The sequence below is a fragment of the Heptranchias perlo genome, chromosome 2 (assembly GCF_035084215.1).
Source record: "Heptranchias perlo isolate sHepPer1 chromosome 2, sHepPer1.hap1, whole genome shotgun sequence".
Classification (NCBI taxonomy): Eukaryota; Metazoa; Chordata; class Chondrichthyes; order Hexanchiformes; family Hexanchidae; genus Heptranchias; species Heptranchias perlo.
In genome coordinates this window covers 65,701,990-65,722,833 of record NC_090326.1, presented here as the reverse complement: position 1 = coordinate 65,722,833, position 20,844 = coordinate 65,701,990, and the positions used below count along the sequence as shown (strand labels likewise).

General features: G+C 45.6%; 1 protein-coding gene across 6 annotated transcripts; it reads left to right on the top strand.

Moving 5' to 3' along the window:
• Window positions 1-6,697: 6,697 nt before the first annotated feature.
• LOC137339913 (cytochrome c) lies at window positions 6,698-18,362 on the top strand. 6 transcript variants are annotated; one of them, XM_068001984.1, is made up of 3 exons: window positions 6,698-6,823; window positions 11,394-11,577; window positions 17,964-18,362. In XM_068001984.1, the coding sequence occupies exons 1-3, from the start codon at window positions 6,722-6,724 to the stop codon at window positions 18,110-18,112; spliced, it is 435 nt and encodes a 144-aa protein (XP_067858085.1). In that variant the 5' UTR covers window positions 6,698-6,721; the 3' UTR covers window positions 18,113-18,362. The 6 variants fall into 6 exon arrangements, with proteins under 6 accessions (XP_067858085.1, XP_067858094.1, XP_067858103.1 ...); XM_068001993.1 differs by having other exon boundaries at window positions 6,749-6,854; XM_068002002.1 differs by lacking the exon at window positions 6,698-6,823 and adding an exon at window positions 7,355-7,388.
• The last annotated feature ends 2,482 nt before the right edge of the window (window positions 18,363-20,844 follow it).

Sequence of the window (20,844 nt, the reverse complement as noted above, 5' to 3'; positions counted from 1 at the left end):
AAGGAGTAAACTCCAGGCCAATGTATGGGTTTCCATAGCAAGAACAAGTTGGTCAGTGGCAAAATGTGTCCATTACTGAAAGTAATTTTCAATCACAGAGTTCCATCAATCTCCCTGCCTGCACAACATCGTCCTCCGTGTCACCCTCATCCTCTTTCTGTGTGCCTCCTCATCATCTTGCTGTAAGCTTACTCCTCTTCAGATTGTGCTGCATGCTGCAGTCAGTGATGATTTCGGAAACCTTAGCTTTACTATGGAGCAACACCACACCTGAGTGGTCCAAACAATTGGTTTGTTGCTTCAGCATCTCTATGGTGTCTCCACAGTATCTCGGGTGCTGGGGTGGGCCTCATTGTGTCTGTGCTCATGATGAATCATGGCTGCAAAGAGTAGTACTGGTTTCCCTGCTTTCTTTTGGGACATTCAAATCATGCAGATATCATGCACTGCTGTATAATAAAAGCATCATGGGCGTTCCCTGAAATTGGACATTATCACATTTTTGTGGTCAGAAAGCACCTGAGTTCTTTAACTCAACATCTCACACCTCTAAAGCACCTTAGGACATTTTTCTATGTTAAAGGCACTGTATAAATGAGAGTTGTTGCTGTTGTTACAGGTTAAACTAGAAATATGTTTTCACATTGCAGTTGCAACACCAATCTGAACACAGCTAGTGTTTTCCACTGTTTTTCCAGAATCCAAAGAGACCCAGCAATTGTTAAACAATTATGATGGGCACAGTAAAAAAAAATGTTTAGCAATCCACACATTATTAATTAAATGATACAACCATTTAAAAAAGCTGTAAGAATTTCAAAAAAGGAACATCTGGGCAGAAAGCCAGCAGATTAGCCAATATTAATGTAGAAGAAATGTATCTCTACAATGTCATGCTTATACTGAGAACAGGAGGTCTAATCCAGGACTGGTATTTTAATCCAATTTGCCAGGTTAAATAGAGCCAGCTCTCAGTGGAGAAACTAATTATTGGTACACTTATTTATTTTGCATAGTCTGTATACAACTTTGTATTGATTTTTAAAAATCAGAACGAGTACAGACAGAGTGTGACTCTTGTAATCGAGGCACGAGAAGGTGTTCAGTTAGGGGGTCCAGTTATATTGGTATCTGTCCAAATCAATGCGAACGTGAAACCAATCCCTGAAATTGATTTTGATTCAAACTGTCACCTATTTGGCACAAATAGGTTGTCCAAGATATATTCTGCTTCAACGGTCAGAATTTGACCACTTTCAGAATTGATCCAACCACTTTAAAAAAAAAAGTGGCCTGGAATTTCCCCGGGGGTTCTCTGGCAGATCAGCGGAACTCCCAGGAAATGGTTTAAATGGTTTAAAATGGCCGAGTACACCGTTTCAACCATTGACAACACTTTTTGAAATTCCATTCACAGCATTCCAAATTGTAGCTTTCTCATCATCACATGAATCTAGGGTTGCCACCCAGCTGTTTCTTTTACTGGGTAGTTTGGTTTTTGAATGGATGACAATAAATTTCTAAAATCTAAGCCAGAGGCTAAAAATTTCCTTCTAAAAATAAAAATCCATCTTTTCACTTTTGTGGTTCATGATGTGAGGGTTTGCATCAGCAGCAAGGTAAACTGCAGAACTCAAATCCAGATTTCTCCCATTCGCATTCCCCCTTCCTGATCCCTGTCTAGTTTTAGATTTATCAAAAGGTAGCAGCTGAGTCCCAATATGATTCTCTTGTGCTGTTGGAGCAGTTGGCCTGCTTCAAAAGCTCAACTCTTCACTCTTCAGATGGCTTGATAGATGAATGCATTAAGAAAGAAAGGAAGTACTTGCATATCTCTAGCATCTTTCCGAACCTCAGGACGTCCCAAAGTGCTTCACACCCAATTAATTCTTTTTTGATGAGTAGTCACCGTTGTAATGTAGGAAAACACAGCAGCCAATTTGCACACAGCAAGGTCACAAGCAACAATGAGATAAATGACCAGATAATGTTCTAGTGCTGTTGCTTGTGGGATAAATAATGGCCAGGACACCTCCCTTGATCTTCAAATAGTACCATCATTTACATACACCCAGGAAAGTAGAGAGGCTTTGGTTTAACAGCTCATCCAAAATGTCGCATGCCTGACAGTGCAGCACTCCCTCAATACTGCACTGAAGTGTCAGCCTAGATTATGTGCACTTTAGAAATGCGGGCTGTGAGGCCTGCAGGAGACAATTTAAATAAATTTGGCAGCTTACCTAGTGCAGGGTATTTGAAGAAAATATATTTAATTTTTTTTGCAATTCAGCCATTGCTTCCAGCCACTCTATAATGCATCACAACAGGTGCTGCAGCTATTTTCATCCCCCAACTGAGGTGGTGGAAACAGTCCTGGGTACCCAGTAAATTTATTTAAACAACCCTGATCTTAAGCATTCAACCAAGTTAAGCTGCCCTTGTGACCAAGAAGAAAATCCACCTCAGTACATTGGTATACTTTATTCTGCATACACAAATAGGACTGTTGGGTCCCAAATAGGCCTTTCCAGTGCACTCCCAGCATAAGTCCAATAGGTCTGTAGCAGAATTCCCAGGAATTAAGTCTGGCCTAATACACTGGATCATGACCCTAGCTCAGAATTAAGCTTTGACACATGTATTTCTGGGCCTTCATTAATTCTGATGGCCCAGGTACAGAGTAGAGCAGCTGGCCAGCATCGCTTTCCCACCTTCCTCCCTACACTTTTCTAATGGGCACTCAAGATGTGGCTATAGTAGTGATTTACATGTTACCTGCCAGTAACATGTGAATCAGAGAACCTCCCCTGTACCCAAATACTTCACCAGGGTCTGTGGCAGAGGTTCCTAGATTTTCAGGCCCCTTATGCTTTGTGTGGGACACTTAAGGGGAGGCTTAACTGGTTAGAACCTGCCTTAAGACTCTTCTTTTCTGCAACTGAAGTTCAGCAGGCATGCTTTAAAGCTCCATATCATTGTCTTTGCTAACGGTTGTGACTGGGTCTCCCGTTCCAGCTGCTCCACTATTGTGCTTCTTTGTATGTCAAAATTATGAAATATGAAAATGAAGCCGATTACAATGATCTTTGAGACCTTGGCAGGGCTATAAAGCAACAACCTCCTGATCTTTCAAAACAGCAGAAGCATTGTTTCAACATTTAGTGGTATGTTCTACCACGATAATGATTCGTGGTAGGACATAATGATTCAATATGTCGCTGTTGAGCTCTTGTGCATGGCTGTCTCGAGAGGGTCATGAGCCATGGCTAACATGGATATCCTTGGTCTCCAAGAAGCCATCTGTTAAGTCCTCCTGGCTATTCAACCCCATAAAGCTGGCGCTATCTCACTACTGCCTTGCTGTAATGCCAAATTGGATGAGTTCCCAAGCTCTGCAGAAAACTGCATCATTTATCTGATGAATACATTTTGGACAGCACCCTGGCTGATATTGGACAGATCCATCAATTTTGCCTGAAATGATCAGTGCAATAAAATTTGAGTATAAATGTAAATTTCATAGACACAGATAGAGCTGTGCAGGCAGATCATGGTCACAGATCATTGTGTAATAACTGGCAGCTCCTCAATGCCTCTTTGGTGAAGCGCTCTCTTCTAATAGGGAGCAACTCCATAAGCTCTTCATGTGACTTGTGTTGCCTATATATTCTTTGGGGAAGGGGCAATATCTTGAGGGGCCCATCCTTGTCAGATGCTGCCTCACTCTCCTTTTGTCTATCCTCTCCTGCTCTTCCTCATCATCTTCCATTATAATGACAAACAAAGGAATTGCCATTGGGAATCCAATATCTGCTTCCAAGAATCTTTCAGTATGGACCAAAATATCCCTGGGGTCTCACAGTCCAACAGACAGTGAGAGGCAAGTGCAGTGCTGTCTTGGGGACAAATCAAAAAAGAAATCACTGATAAACTTGTTCCCAACAACAACAATTTGCATTTATATAGCACCTTTAACATAGTGAAACGTCCTACGGCGCTTCACGAGTGTTATCAGACAAAATTTGACACTGAGCCACATAAGGAGATATTATGACAAGTTATCAAAAGCTTGGTCAAAGAGGTAGGTTTTAAGGAGCGTCTTAAAGGAGAGGTAGAGAGGCGGGGGGGAGGAGGGAATTCCAGAGCTTAAAGCCTAGGCAGCTGAAGGCACGGCCATCAATGTTGGAGTGCAAGAGGCCAGAATTGGAGGAGCACAGAGATCTCGGAGCACAGAGATCTCAGAGGGTTGTAGGGCTGGAGCTCGTTACAAAGATAGGGAGGGGCAAGGCCATGGAGGGATTTGAACACAAGGATGGGAATTTTGAAACTGAGGCATTGATGGACCTGAAGCCAATGTAGGTGAGCAAGCACAGGGGTGATGGGCGAATGGGACTTGGTCCGAGTTAGGATACGAGCAGAAGAGTTTTGGATGAGCTGAAGTTTGTGGAAAGTGGAAGATGGGAGGCCAGCCAGGAGAGCATTGGAATAGTCGAGTCTGGAGGTAACAAAAGCATTAATGAGGGTTTCAGCAGCAAATGGGCTGAGGCAGAGGTGGAGATGGTCAATTTTACGGAGGTGGAAGTAGGTGGTCTTGGTGATGGAGAGGATATGGGGTCAGAAGGTCAGCTCAGGGTCAAATATAATCTGAACCCAAGGAATTTATTATTTTTGAGCCTTTGTGGGGAAGAGCGATCTCTCTTTAAAATCAGGTATGCCAGAACCATAGCTTTCAGACTATTACCAACATTTTTAATTGTAAACAATTTTACAACACCAAGTTATAGTCCAGCAATTTTATTTTAAATTCACAAGCTTTCGGAGGCTTCCTCCTTCATCAGGTGAACGATGTGAAAATCGTTTCACATCGTTCACCTGAGGAAGGAGGTAGCCTCCGAAAGCTTGTGAATTTAAAATAAAATTGCTGGACTATAACTTGGTGTTGTAAAATTGTTTACAATTGTCAACCCCAGTCCATCACCGGCATCTCCACATCACAACATTTTTAAAACAGTTTTCCCCTAATATATAAGCCATAGAAAGAGCTGCTTACATTCTTATATTTAAAATGATAATCAATAGCATTTGATGTGTTTGCAGAACTCGGCATACCTGTTATCTATATTTCATGCTGGAACAACTCGAATGGAACAATTACGTAATAAGAAGTTGCACTGCAATGTAGAGTAAGACAATTTCACTGACGGTCACTAATGTCCTATCCTCGGAAGCTAAGCTGCTCTTCCGCATGATTTGATTCCTAATAACGTAAACAAATAGGTTCACTACCTCTAATTCTAACATATTGCTAAATACATATAAATAGCCAGTGTAGCGATATTTACGGTATTTTAAACAAATACGGTACAACAAAAAAAGCTCCACGAGGTCAAGTAGCGACATCATTGGTGAGAAGGTGGGGAATTCCGGCTTACGTCATTCGATGTCGAGTCATTTGATGAATTACGCTCAACATGGAATCTACAATACTGATTTTAAATATATTTTATAGTAATGTTCATGGAGACATTCTCGCTCCTGTATCGGTCTGTAGTGTGCAGCTGTCAGCAGTAATTAACACCGACCCTCACCTCACCTCATCCCACTCCACTCCACAGACCCTCACCTCATCCCACTCCACTCCACAGACCCTCACCTCATCCCACTCCACAGACCCTCACCTCATCTCACTCCACAGACCCTCACCTCATCTCACTCCACAGACCCTCACCTCATCTCACTCCACAGACCCTCACCTCATCCCACTCCACAGACCCTCACCTCATCCCACTCCACAGACCCTCACCTCATCTCACTCCACTCCACAGACCCTCACCTCATCCCACTCCACTCCACAGACCCTCACCTCATCCCACTCCACTCCACAGATCCTCTCCTCACTCCACAGATCCTCCTCTCCTCACTCCACAGATCCTCCTCTCCTCTCCTCACTCCACAGATCCTCCTCTCCTCTCCTCTCTCCACAGATCCTCCTCCTGTCCCCTCTCCTCACTCCACAGATCCTCCTCTCCTCACTCCACAGATCCTCCTCCTGTCCCCTCTCCTCACTCCACAGATCCTCCTCTCCTCTCCTCACTCCACAGATCCTCCTCCTGTCCCCTCTCCTCACTCCACAGATCCTCCTCTCCTCACTCCACAGATCCTCCTCCTGTCCCCTCTCCTCACTCCACAGATCCTCCTCTCCTCACTCCACAGATCCTCCTCCTGTCCCCTCTCCTCACTCCACAGATCCTCCTCTCCTCACTCCACAGATCCTCCTCTCCTCACTCCACAGATCCTCCTCTCCTCTCCTCACTCCACAGACCCTGTTCTTTTCTCCTCTCCTCTCCTCTCTCCACAGATCCTCCTCCTGTCCCCTCTCCTCACTCCACAGATCCTCCTCTCCTCACTCCACAGATCCTCCTCTCCTCACTCCACAGATCCTCCTCTCCTCTCCTCACTCCACAGACCCTGTTCTTTTCTCCTCTCCTCTCCTCTCTCCACAGATCCTCCTCCTGTCCCCTCTCCTCACTCCCCCCTCCCTCATTGCTACATTCACCACAGCGGTCGCGTTGCATTGTCGTCGGAGGTCGGCCGGGCTCAGCCTAACCTGATGACCAGGAAGGGGAGGGCGGGGCCGCGCCCGGTGTGATTGACAGGGCGATTGCCCACTCAGTGCTCGCGTTAGTGTGCAGACGCAGCGCCGCGCTGGCTCGCAGCACCAATGATAACGGTGGGAGGGGCGGTCCTTCCTGCGCTCTCAGACACACTTGAAGCCGGGGATAAAATCCTGCGGGTCGCCGGTGCGGCGTGGACGACCTTGAGCGTGAGTGAGAGCGGGCGGCGGGGGGAGAGAGGTGAGAGCGGGCGGCGGGGGGAGAGAGAGAGCGGGCGGCGGGGGGAGAGAGGTGAGAGCGGGCGGCGGGGGGAGAGAGGTGAGAGCGGGCGGCGGGGGGAGAGAGGTGAGAGCGGGCGGCGGGGAGAGAGGTGAGAGCGGGCGGCGGGGGGAGAGAGGTGAGAGCGGGCGGGGGGGTGAGAGCGGGCGGCGGGGAGAGAGAGGTGAGAGCGGGCGGGGGGGTGAGAGCGGGCGGCGGGGGGAGAGAGGTGAGAGCGGGCGGGGGGGTGAGAGCGGGCGGCGGGGGGAGAGAGGTGAGAGCGGGCGGGGGGGTGAGAGCGGGCGGCGGGGGGAGAGAGGTGAGAGCGGGCGGGGGGGTGAGAGCGGGCGGGGGGGTGAGAGCGGGGGGAGAGAGGTGAGAGCGGGGGGAGAGGGGTGAGAGCGGGCGGCGGGGGGAGAGGTGAGAGCGGGCGGGGGGAGAGAGGTGAGAGCGGGCGGCGGGGGGAGAGAGGTGAGAGCGGGCGGGGGGGTGAGAGCGGGCGGCGGGGAGAGAGAGGTGAGAGCGGGCGGGGGGGTGAGAGCGGGCGGCGGGGGGAGAGAGGTGAGAGCGGGCGGGGGGGTGAGAGCGGGCGGCGGGGGGAGAGAGGTGAGAGCGGGCGGGGGGGTGAGAGCGGGCGGCGGGGGGAGAGAGGTGAGAGCGGGCGGGGGGGTGAGAGCGGGCGGGGGGGTGAGAGCGGGCGGGGGGGTGAGAGCGGGCGGCGGGGGGAGAGAGGTGAGAGCGGGCGGCGGGGGGAGAGAGGTGAGAGCGGGCGGGGGGAGAGAGGTGAGAGCGGGCGGCGGGGGGAGAGGTGAGAGCGGGCGGCGGGGGGGGAGAGGTGAGAGCGGGCGGCGGGGGGAGAGAGGTGAGAGCGGGCGGCGGGGGGGGAGAGGTGAGAGCGGGCGGCGGGGGGGGAGAGGTGAGAGCGGGCGGCGGGGGGAGAGAGGTGAGAGCGGGCGGCGGGGAGAGAGAGAGAGCGGGCGGCGGGGGGAGAGAGGTGAGAGCGGGCGGCGGGGGGAGAGAGGTGAGAGCGGGCGGCGGGGGGAGAGAGGTGAGAGCGGGCGGGGGGGTGAGAGCGGGCGGCGGGGGGAGAGAGGTGAGAGCGGGCGGGGGGGTGAGAGCGGGCGGCGGGGGGAGAGAGGTGAGAGCGGGCGGGGGGGTGAGAGCGGGCGGCGGGGGGAGAGAGGTGAGAGCGGGCGGCGGGGGGAGAGGGGTGAGAGCGGGCGGGGGGAGAGAGGTGAGAGCGGGCGGGGGGAGAGAGGTGAGAGCGGGCGGGGGGAGAGAGGTGAGAGCGGGCGGCGGGGGGAGAGAGGTGAGAGCGGGCGGCGGGGGGGGAGAGGTGAGAGCGGGCGGCGGGGGGGGAGAGGTGAGAGCGGGCGGCGGGGGGAGAGAGGTGAGAGCGGGCGGCGGGGAGAGAGAGAGAGCGGGCGGCGGGGGGAGAGAGGTGAGAGCGGGCGGCGGGGGGAGAGAGAGAGCGGGCGGCGGGGGGAGAGAGGTGAGAGCGGGCGGCGGGGGGAGAGAGGTGAGAGCGGGCGGGGGGAGAGAGGTGAGAGCGGGCGGCGGGGAGAGAGGTGAGAGCGGGCGGCGGGGGGAGAGAGGTGAGAGCGGGCGAGGGGAGAGCGGGCGGCGGGGGGAGAGAGGTGAGAGCGGGGGTACGGGCTGGAGAGGGGCGGAGGCGGAGGTGTAGAAGGTGTGTTAGTGACCAGCGTGCTCCGAGTCGCTGTTTCCCGCCGTGTGGAGCCCGAGCCCGGCCTGAGGCCGGGGCCGGGGCCGGGGAGTGGGTGAATGCCGGGCCCCCGGTCGCTGGTTTAATCTCGGTCTCTCGGATATTGTTCCTTTTTTTTTCTAACCGGTGAGTCTCGGCCTCTTTCCCGGTGTCGGAGGCCGCCTCGAGTGACTCGTTCGCCGGCCCTGTAACAGGCCGGACCCCCGGCGGTGCGGTCCTTGCACACTCGGTGTTTTAGGACATTTAATGAAAGTGCCCGGTGTGGGAGCTCCGAGCGAGGGGGAGCTCCGGGCCCGGCTCCGCCATCAGTGGGGTGCGGGGCGGGCTGTCCCGGGGGGCCCGGCTCCGCCATCAGTGGGGTGCGGGCCCGGCACCGCCATCAGTGGGGTGCGGGGCGGGCTGTCCCGGGGGGGCCGGCTCCGCCATCAGTGGGGTGCGGGCCCGGCACCGCCATCAGTGGGTGCGGGGCGGGCTGTCCCGGGGGGCCCGGGCCCCGGCTCCGCTTTCAGTTTCTCCCCGCTCTCTCTCTCTCTCTCTCTCCGGCTTTCACCCTTCACATTGGGCGCTGCTCCGATGATAACCGGGCCCGGGGGGTCTCTGTGAAATGCGGTTTAACCGCCGCTCTGTTTGTCCCGCTTTTTTTTTTAAAGCCGGTGTTTTCGGCGCTCGGGTCCTGTCCTGCTCGATTGGCCCGGGCGGGAGATCGCGGCCCTCGTGTGGGGCGGTTGTTTTTTTTTTAAACGGAGGTAATAACTTTCCATCGCTTCACCCGACGGCGTGTTTCACAGACAGGGAAAGGACGCGAGTGTTTCCGGGCTGCGGATCAACCCGATCGTGTGTCTGGCCGTCTGTGGATTTAGAGATGGGGCAGAGACAGGACTGTAGGTGGAGTGTGATTAATGGAACATCTCCTGCAAACTGTCATCAAACAACCTGCACATTACATCGTGCGGCTGCACGGACAGTGGGGAATTGGTGCTATTCGGGCCAAGCGTGGCTTTAACTCCCCGTTGCCCTTTTTGTAATCGTCCTGTTTCAGTCTCGGTTTCAGTGATGGTGCCTTGCTCTCTCCGGGAAGTTTGACTGCACCGGGACGCTGAGGGTGATTCTCAGTCCACTCGACTCTTCCTTCTGGAAAGTCTTATTTCCGGTTATTCTATCCTGTTCACGATTCGCGGATTTTTTTTTTTTTAAAATGGTTAAAGTCACTTTGAAACTTGCAATAATCGAAATAAGCTCGGTCCTGCGGATTTTTTTTGACCTACGTTAGGGTTTGAGTGACCTTCAGTTTGTCCTTCAGTCTTTCCTCCGCTCGTTTCAAGCTGTGAAGCGTGCATGCATGTTTAGTTTAAAGTTAATCGGAATAATAATAGCTTTTTAAAAATACTTTTGAGGATAAAAGATTGAACCCGTAGAGATCCTGCTGCAACAAAAGGAGAACCATTGTAATTCTCCGTTCACAAGCAATTGTAATGGTCCTCCTTTTTGTTGCAGGCCCATCTATATGGGTTCAATCTTTATCCTCATCTTTAAAAAGGCCTTTCACCACAGTTATATTGCTTATTTTTCCACTATATTAAACTACTGCATTATACTCTAGTTTAAAATGTTCATCATTGCTACTTGAAGCCTAGAATATTGCAAAATCTTTGGTTGTAGGGAAAAGTCTAACCTTTAATTGCTGACTCCTTTAGTGAGTCATACAGTGAGAGTCTGAACTTTGATTCAGTTTGCTGGGTGTTAACTAAACTCAGCCGGGTCTGTGCTATAATTTGGCCTCAGTGCCAAATATTTGGTAGGACTCCCATTCCCGATTTGCTATCTAGCAATCCCTCGCTGTGTGGATATTGCACAATGCCAGGGCTGGGTTTTGATATGTTGACCTGCTAACTTTAGCTGACTAATTACAAAGAATAATAGCAACTTTCAGAGTTACTGGTGTCTTGGAAAAATACTCCAACAAGGAGTTACTGCTTTTAAGGGGTGGATAAAGGGAGTGGGGGGGGGGAGGAGAAGAATTAACCTTTGTGTTAATGGCCCATTTATGGATATTTAAGTTGAATACAGCCTTTTAAAAACAAAACTGTTACAAACTTCCTAAGCAACAGCTATCCTAGTTGACAGCATTTGGAAGACTCAATTACAGAAATGTACAGTCTAAACTTGCCTTCTGTCTGAGTACAGCATCACATGTGCTGATTGATAATTGTACAGCCAACTGTTCACCTGTGACTGCACTGGTAACCTTGCTTCCTGAGACAATTGACTATTCAGAAAGCCATCCACACTTTGAAAGTGACATTTGTTCATTGTGCATTTATACTATAATTTTCGGTGCAACGTGATTGCACTTTGGCATAAGAACTGTAGTGCAAATGCCGTCTGAATTTGGTGGTGTGCTCGGCTTGATGTGATGTGAACTGAACGGTGGAGTCTCGCTCTGCTTTGCTATAGTCAGTTTGGGTTTTCACTGGGTTTAAACTCCAAGTTTAGCAGCTGTAAAAGTTTATTTTATATCAGTGCTAAACTTGTAATGAATCCACTGTCAAAGGTTCACAAGTCTGAAATTCATACTTTTCCATGTTAGTGTTGCAATAACCTCTTGACAGGTTCCTTGAACACAGAACAATTTAGTTTAGTGCAAAAAAACGTTTTTTAAATGCAATGACCTAAATTAGTGCTTTTAATGGATGAACTTCTACAATTGAAGACACAGCTGCTTCAAAGTCACTAATGGAAGGCAGTAGTACTGATTATCACTAATACTTTCTCCCCATCTCTTTTCTCCCCCTCCCAAGTTACTACAGAGCAAAATGGGTGATGCAGAGAAGGGCAAGAAGGTCTTTGTTCAGAAGTGTGCACAATGTCACACTGTTGAAAATGGAGGCAAACACAAGACTGGGCCAAACCTGTCAGGCTTATTTGGACGTAAGACTGGCCAGGCTGAAGGATTTTCTTACACAGAAGCAAATAAAAACAAAGGTAAGTTGTTTTAGATGAAGGTTGCTACCTCAGCTACTTGAATTAGCAACTCTTGCTAATCGATTCAGTTGTTTACATGAATTGGATAGAGAGAGCATGAGAAGGTGCCTTAATAGATGCCTTGAGAAGTGAGACTTCAGGCACTTCATTCTATATTGGGCTTTTGAATTTTGCATTATGTTTGAAATAGGAGATAAGTAAATTTTTATATTAAACATGAGGGGGTAGAGCTTCTGCTTTGGATGCAATTGGGAATTTGCACCCAAAATGTGCTTGAAATTGCACTGGTTAGGTTACAGTTCAGTTTCTGCTGAAATTAATTTGCATAATCACAAACTTAAAATTTTCCACGAACCAGCGTAATAGAATGTAATCGTTTTTCCAATGAAGTATTCCATGATTTATTCAAGTGGTAAATGGGTGCAGTTTTATTAATACAGCTGAAAATGAGTATCACCAAAGATGAGCATTTTTGATGTGCCCAGTCCTCCACCTGTGAGTAATCTGGTTTAAAATCACTGATTACCTTTTTTAAAAACTACAGTGAGCCATTTAAGTTTATTGGTGTACACTAGTCAGTTCCCTAGTAAATTAAGCATTTTTTGATGTGAAACTTTTAGAACATGTTTGACTTATAGGGAGAGGTTAGACAGACTGGGATTTTTTTCCCTGGAGAGTAGGAGGTTAAGGGGTGATCTTATAGAAGTCTATAAAATAATGAGGGGCATAGATAAGGTAGATAGTCAAAATCTTTTCCCAAAGGTAGGGGAGTCTATAACGAGGGGGCATAGATTTAAGGTGAGAGGGGAGAGATACAAAAGGGTCCAGAGGGGCAATTTTTTCACTCAAAGGGTGGTGAGTGTCTGGAACGAGCTGCCAGAGGCAGTAGTAGAGGCGGGTACAATTTTGTCTTTTAAAAAGCATTTGGACAGTTACATGGGTAAGATGGGTATAGAGGGATATGGGCCAAGTGCAGGCAATTGGGACTAGCTTAGTGGTATAAACTGGGCGACATGGACATGTTGGGCCAAAGAGCCTGTTTCCATGTTGTAACTTCTATGATTCTATGCCTACCAGTGCATGTGCACCAAAGGAAATATGTGCAATTTGAAAAGCCTTCCTGAATCAGTGCAATTATCTAGGTTATCTAGGATTGCAACGGGATCTTGATAAATTGGGCCAGTGGGCCGATGAATGGCAGATGGAGTTTAATTTAGATAAATGTGAGGTGATGCATTTTGGTAGATCGAATCGGGCCAGGACCTACTCCGTTAATGGTAGGGCGTTGGGGAGAGTTATAGAACAAAGAGATCTAGGAGTACAGGTTCATAGCTCCTTGAAAGTGGAGTCACAGGTGGATAGGGTGGTGAAGAAGGCATTCAGCATGCTTGGTTTCATTGGTCAGAACATTGAATACAGGAGTTGGGATGTCTTATTGAGGTTGTACAAGACATTAGTAAGGCCACACTTGGAATACTGTGTACAGTTCTGGTCACCCTATTATAGAAAGGATATTATTAAACTAGAAAGAGTGCAGAAAAGATTTACTAGGATGCTACCGGGACTTGATGGTTTGACTTATAGGGAGAGGTTGGATAGACTGAGACTTTTTTCCCTGGAGAGTACGAGGTTTAGGGGTGATCTTATAGAAGTCTATAAAATAATGAGGGGCATGGATAAGGTAGATAGTCAAAATCTTTTCCCAAAGGTAGGGGAGTCTATAACGAGGGGGCATAGATTTAAGGTGAGAGAGGAGAGATACAAAAGGGTCCAGAGGGGCAATTTTTTCACTCAAAGGGTGGTGAGTGTCTGGAACGAGCTGCCAGAGGCAGTAGTAGAGGTGGGTACAATTTTGTCTTTTAAAAAGCATTTGGACAGTTACATGGGTAAGATGGGTATAGAGGGATATGGGCCAAGTGCAGGCAATTGGGACTAGCTTAGTGGTATAAACTGGGCGACATGGACATGTTGGGCCGAAGGGCCTGTTTCCATGTTGTAAACTTCTATGATTGGTGGAATCTCGCAAATTCAACCTGGGAGCATGGGCAGGGTCTGATCCAGGTGAATTGAATCTTGAATCAATGTAATAGGTCGTGGAAAACCAGCTTGTGGTTCTGGGCGATTTTTTTTTTGGTACTGGTTCAGCTGATTCTGCCCAGATTGTGCTGATATACAAGCAGAAACTCTACACCCCCACCCGACCCCCCCCCCCCCCCCCAAGATTTCCAAGTCCAATTGAGTCTTGAAAGAACTGTCAAATTGAATAATTGTGGGAGTATTACAACTGTTGTTGCTAGCTGAAACTTTTTTAAAGTGCATATGCAGATTAAGCTTAATTCACTCATCATGACACTGGGTAGGTAATTGCTATTGAGAAGCTTTTTTCCAACAGCATTTATACACTGTAGGAATGATTGTCTGAAACTAGAGCTGAATTAATAGTTCTTGAAGGAATGAGAATAAAATTTGCAGTTGAGCATGTGTGTAAAAGACTGCATCAAATGAAACTTGCAAATTAATTTTCTTGGTGCTTTTGAAGATGGCACAGCACAGAATGAGGCCGTTGGGCCCATTGTGTCTGTGCTGGCTCTTTGAAAGAGCTATCCAATTAATCCTATTCCCCTGCTTTCACCATAGCCCTGTAAATTTATTCCCTTTTGAAAATTACTATTGAATCTGCTTCTGCCACCCTTTCAGACAGTGCATTTCAGATCACAACAATTTGCTGTGTTAAAAAAAAATATATATTCTCCTCATGTCGCCTCTGGCTCTTTTGCCGATCACCTTAAATCTGTGTCCTCTGGCTACTGATGCTTGGAAACAGTTTCTCCTTATTTACTCTATCAAAACCCTTCACGATTTTGAACATCTGTATCAAGTCTCCTCTTAATCTTCTCTGTTCTAAGGAGAACAACTCCAGCTTCTCCAATCTCTCCACATAACTGATGTCCCTCATCCCTGTCGCCATTCTAGTAAATCTCTTCTGCACCCTCTAAGGTCTTGACATCCTTCCTAAAGTGTGGTGCCCAGATCTGGACACAATACTTCAGCTGAGGCCCAACCAGTGTTAAGGTTTAGCATAACTTCCTTGCTTTTGTACACTGCCTCTATTAACAAAGCTCAGGATCCCATATGTTTTTTAAACAGCCTTCTCAACTTGTCCTGCCACCTTCAAAGACTTGCATCCCCAGGTCTCTCTGTTCCTGCACCCCCTTTAAAATTGTACCATTTTAGTTTATATTTCCTCTCCTCATTCTTCCTACCAAAATGCATCACTTCACAATTCTGTTAAATTTCATCTGCATGTGCCTGCCATTTTACCAATCTGTGTTCCCCCTGAAGTCTGTTACTGTCCTCATTGTTTACTACATTTCCAAGTTTTGCATCATCTGCAAATTTTGAAATTATACCCAAGTCCAAGTCACTAGTATATATCAAAAAGAGCAATGGTCCTAATACTGATCCCTTGGGAACACCACTGTATACTTCCCTCCAGTCTAAAAACAACTGTTCACCACTACTCTCGCTTATCTCAGTGAAGTTTGTATCCATGCTGCCACTGTCCCTTTAATCCATTGGCTTTAATTTTGTTAACCAGTCTATTATGTGGTAATTTATCAAATGCCTTTTGAAAGTCCACATACACTCAACCTCCTCCATTACTTCATCAAAGAACTCAACCAAGTTAGTCAAACACTATTCCTTTAGCAAATCTGTGCAGACTTTTGTTTATTAGTGAATACTTTTCCCAAGTGCTAATTAATTTTGTCCTGGATTATTCTCAGTTTCCCCACCACTGATGTTAGGCTGACTGGCCTGTAATTCCTGGGTTTATCCCATCCCCTTTTTTTTGAACAGGGGTGTAATATTTGCAGTCCTCGAGTACCGTCCCCATATCTAAGGAGGATTGGAAGATTGTGGCTGGAGCCTCTGCAATTCCCACTCTTGTCCATACAACACTGTCAAGGGAATATTTTAGCCTGTTCCAATTTGTCTTGGGCTTTCCTTGGCATTTACCAGCCTTGCTTTCCATTGTGATTTCAAAGTAAATAAATGTGCTGGTGCAGTCAGAAGCACTGTACCTCTAAAATGTTGGCATATTTCTCAAGCAATTGCATCTCCTGATAGCAGTAAATGCTTATTCATCAAGGTAGCCAAATCTTTTGGTAGCAGTAAGCAGATGCTGAATTGCTCATGGCTGATATTGAATGGATATTGCTAGCAAAAAGTTTCCAATAATGACTTGTTAGAAGCAACTCTGCTGCTTGAACAACTTGGCCTTTGCTGTCAGTAGTAGTGAAACCCTTTTTGGATTGGAAATTTCAATCCTGCCTCCAACCAAAGTTCTGGGAGGATTGTCATTTTGAATCAGGTCATGCATGATGACAGTGACCTGACTCAATCAGTTGAAGACGCCACGCAGTGAGCTTACCACTTAGACAATTTTACACACTGCACTAAAGCCAAGAGTAAGGCTGATTCATCTAATTTTAAGTAAGATTAGATGTCTTGCATAGTAATTTATAAGATTTACTTGGCTGTTAAGATTGCTTCTCATTCTTTAAAGCATTTTAAATAACTAAAGGCACAATAAAGTTTCTTTGTATGGCTTAAGTGACACATTTATGGAACTTGCACCAAAAGGTGAGTGTTCATGAGAAGCCAGTGCCTGAATATATAGAAACCTGTCAAAGGTTACATACTACATTGGATTTACAAAGTTATCCAGTTATTGCTTTAACAATTAGTTCAGTGCATTGGCAAATTAGTTTTATTCAAACTGAACAAAATTTGTTGGTTATGATCTTTTATAACCATTTTAAGTGCTAATGAATTAAGGCTCTTGAATGAAAACTGTTTTTGCACAAATGAATTTAAGTTGGTTGCATCTTACAGAAATGGCATTCATTGTAGAATGTTGAGGGAAGTCATGAAATAGTGGAGGCTCTGACCCCAATCTTTCAAATATGTGTTGGAAGTTGTACTAAAGGACAGGAGGCTTGCTTCTGTTAAAGGGAGAAATGGAAAAATCAGGTAACTGTAGACCAGTAAGCCTAGCATTAGCAGTGAGTAAGCTTCTAGAATAAATACTTGGAAAAACATGGATAAGCTAAAGGCAGCCAGTCTGAATTTGTGAAAGGTACATAAGTGTCTGGCAAATTTGAGTTATCTAAGGAAATAATACTGTGGATGTTTTTTTTTCAAAAGGCACTTTGTAAGTTGATGCATAGGAGGCTTGTTGATAAAATTAAAATGTAGTATGAAAGGGAATGTGGCAGTAGGGGTAGCCCTACCAGAAACAGTGGTGGAAGCAGATATCCATAAAAAGTGGATAAATCTTGAAAGAGAAAAGGATATGGGGAAGTGTTAGGTGAATGGGCCCAAGAGTTGGTGCCAGTGACATTGGTCAAATGGTCTCCATGTGCTGTCACATTCTAAGATTCTGTATAGGAGAGTATATCCATGCTTGCAGATGAGACTGTGTCTCTACAGTGAATTATGAAGAGTGCCGCAAGCTAAAAAAGGAGTTTGGGTGGAACAGTGGCAGATGCAGTTCAATGTAATTGAGGTGGTACACTTAAGATATAGTTGGGAATGTAGTCTAAATGGTGGGGTAGGTGCACAACAGGGTTTAAGGGGTCCAGGTAAATGTTAAAGGCTAGTTTGGTGCAAAATGTGATCTGGTGCTAATGACATGTTGAACAATCACAAGACATAGAACATATACTTTTAGGGAGGGTGTATTGGCCAGGAGGAGGGGCAGTCCAATTGACTAATCACCCAGATAAAGGTGTGAGCAATGATAGACTAGGTAAATGTGGATTGAATGCCCAGGAAGTTAATGACTTTGATTTTAAGGTGTTGAAATAATAAAGGAAATGAGGTACATGTGGAAGAGTTCCTCTATTGCATCTGACCTGAAGATGCATATTGCTTACTAGTTCATTCCTTAATCACATGTCCTCCACTCATATTAAATATTCTCATTTCTCCTTTGTGGGATTTGAAGAGTCCCCCTCCACAAAATTGTTCATGATTATTCATGATAGAACCTTTACTGTAAACAACTTTGACCACAGAAGTCATTAGAGCACTTTCAGCATAGGTTGCAGGATAGCACAATCAGGTGTAGGAGCTGAGACTTCCCCCCCCCCCCCCCCCCCCTTAAAATCCAGGGATACTCAGGCCAACTGTAATGCATCTACTTCTCCAACCCCCCACCCACCCACATAAACAGTTTTGGTTCTGCATGGCTTAGTTGCTTTTAGTGTAAACCTGTTAAACCATAAGGACAGCCTACCATTTCTTGGGGGTGGGGGGCAGCAATCTATTACATGCATTTTTCTTAACATGAGCACCATCTTCAAATTATATTTTCTATGTAGGTATTATCTGGGGTGAGGACACGCTCAGGGAGTACCTGGAGAATCCGAAGAAATATATCCCAGGAACAAAAATGATTTTTGCAGGTCTCCGGAAGAAGAGTGAGCGTGAAGACTTGATAGCTTACCTTAAATCTGCCACAGCCAAGTAATGTTCAGCCACAGCATCTGCTGCCTTTATTTATTGATGTGTAGATCTGTCTCCTGATTTGAGCAACCTGAAAGTGGTGGCACTATGAATGTTGCAATTGAATTTTTAAACTATCTGTGATGGTTTTTTTTAACCATGTGTGACCTGTTCAAGGCATTAGTTACCATCCTGTAACTGTACTGTAAGTTTTTAAACTTATAAATCACTGGTGACCCTTTCTATTAAGACAATAAAAGGGACTGTCAATCATCCACATTGTTTCTGTTCATTGTACTGTCACTAGAGGTGTAATCTATTCAGCTATGGTGATGGGAAAGATTTTAAATGTACTAACTGTTTGGGTTGCACAAGGTTTTTGTTCCCCCAGATTTCCTCAACTTCCATTGAATTCCCAGCCAGAACTATTGGAGTAAAGGCCAGTCACTGCTTTGAATTAGAGGTTGCTTCAACTGAACCATTCTCAATATCTAGTTGGCAGACTTTGGAACAAGTACTAACTACCCCCTTTTAGTTGGGGAATAGTGACCTGGGAAGTGGGAGACAATTTAATGGGAAGTTGGGAAAGGAAGGTGGTTACTATTTGGGTATTTAAGTTTAACAGATATGGGTTGCAGTATATTTTTTAAAATGGGATTGGTGTGTTTTAATTCTGGTTTGTATTCATAGCACCAGATTCAGTGCCTGAAAGCTGTTACACTATATATGTTGCATCAGATAAGATTTGATGCTGTTTAAACTTGTGCATTTTTTGCATGGAAAGTTCTACAGAAAATTACACCACAAATATTAAACTGCAGTTCAGATTACACAATTGCTAGAAAAATTGACATTAATTTAAGATGCAAGTGTTAGATCTTGTGCAATTTTGATAGTGCTACCAGTGGTATTTAACAAATGTCATGTAATGGATTTGTAATGATTAGCATTGTAAACTTGGAAGTGTATGTTTAAAGCAGGGAATGTGTGTTATGGCTCTGCCTCTGAATGGTAAGTTCCTGCATAAGATGTGTGTCATAGTCTTGACCCCAAATTGGTGATTTCTTCCAATAAGGATAGTTTTTTCAAACATTAATATTTGAATGATCTGTCTTGCTAATATCCTATCCCCTGCCTCTAACTTCAGTGGGTTGTCAATGATTCTGATGGATCTCCTCAGCACCTGGGTTTTATTAAAAAAAAAATCATGCTGTTACCTCATTTAATATCTTTTGTAAGTATATTTTTAAAACATTTATGTGCTGGACTGCTATAAACATTTACAAAAAGCATAGTTAAATCAGGTGTCCATATCATGGAAGCTTTCATAGGAAACTCTTACACTATTTACAAATGCCTGGAAGATGTAAGGATGGGAGGTAGCAAGTTTGAAGAATCTTGTTTTTAGTTGCATCATTGCTACTAATATGTCTTAATGACTTAGTTTAGTGCTCTTCCTAGTAAATTGGCTTCACTACTAGCTAATCTCTCATCTATTAATATACCCTGGTGCCATAACTATTATATAAATGCTATTTTCTTAGGTGGTGGAAACCAATTAATATCAGTCCACAGTGGGATTTTTCCTGCAGCTTTTTCCTTTTGGACCTAGAATAAAAATGAGGGATAAAGTTTGCTGACTTAGCTAATTCTTAGTGCAATATAACAGTTTTGTTCACTGCTTTTGATCTTGGGCCACTCAACAGTACAAATACACCATTTTAATACATCTTTAATAGTCAAAATAACAATTCAGAAAGGTGTTCAAGCCAATTCACTAAATACAGTTTCTCAAGTTTGAATCATTTTAGGCCTTCATTATATCACTTGCACATTTGGAACAGTGAGTAAAATCTTCTGAAGATGGCCATTATCTTATGAGGATAAACACATTCTGTATATGACCCAATTGAAACCACAGATATTACAATGAAGGGTGTACACCAGCTGTCTGGATGTAAGATTTTTTTTTCCCCCATCCCCATTTTGGAAAAAATATTGCTAGGATATGTGGCTGCAATTAAGTTCTGTGGTATACTCTGATTTCCAGTGTCCCAAAGCTCAGGTCTGCTTGTTTCACTGACTAGATTGTTTTCATCTCGTGAGAAGTCACAGCCTTTTGGTGTTGATATGGAGGTTTTTTAAAGTAATCTTTTGATTTGCTCCTCTGAACTAGATTTATGGGAAAGGAACTAGAGATGTTTCTGCTTCAGCAATATGGAAAGGGGGAGGGGGGAATGGGTGGAGGAGGAACAGAGTGGCTATTTAGGCAGACGCTATAGCAAAATAAATTAAGTACTGGAAAAGGAATAAAAAAGGACACTACTAATTGCCTAAAGGTTTGGACTAAGTCGCTGTTCTGATTTGCCATGATCTCCAACACCCAGTCTACTTTAGATTGCAGTGTGCTCCATGTTAAATTCAAAGCTGATGTCAAACTCAGAAGTTAATAGAAACAGCAATTTACAGTAGCTAGTGATTTACTTGTAGGTTTTTCTACAAGTCTCTAAAATCAAATGGAAGTTCAAGACTCATAGGGAAGTATTCAGTGATTTTTACCTGGCATAGTCTTCTCTGCAATGTACAGGAGCAAAAACTTGTCATTGAAGAGGCTGTGATAGTGTATGAGCTTGATTGACCAATGGCCTCTTCATATGTTGTGATTCTTGTGCTGCAATTAATTTATAGTATTAGATAAATTGTTTACTTTTTTTATAGGCTTTGGGGAAAAACTAGCAATTTGACCACCTTCCACCA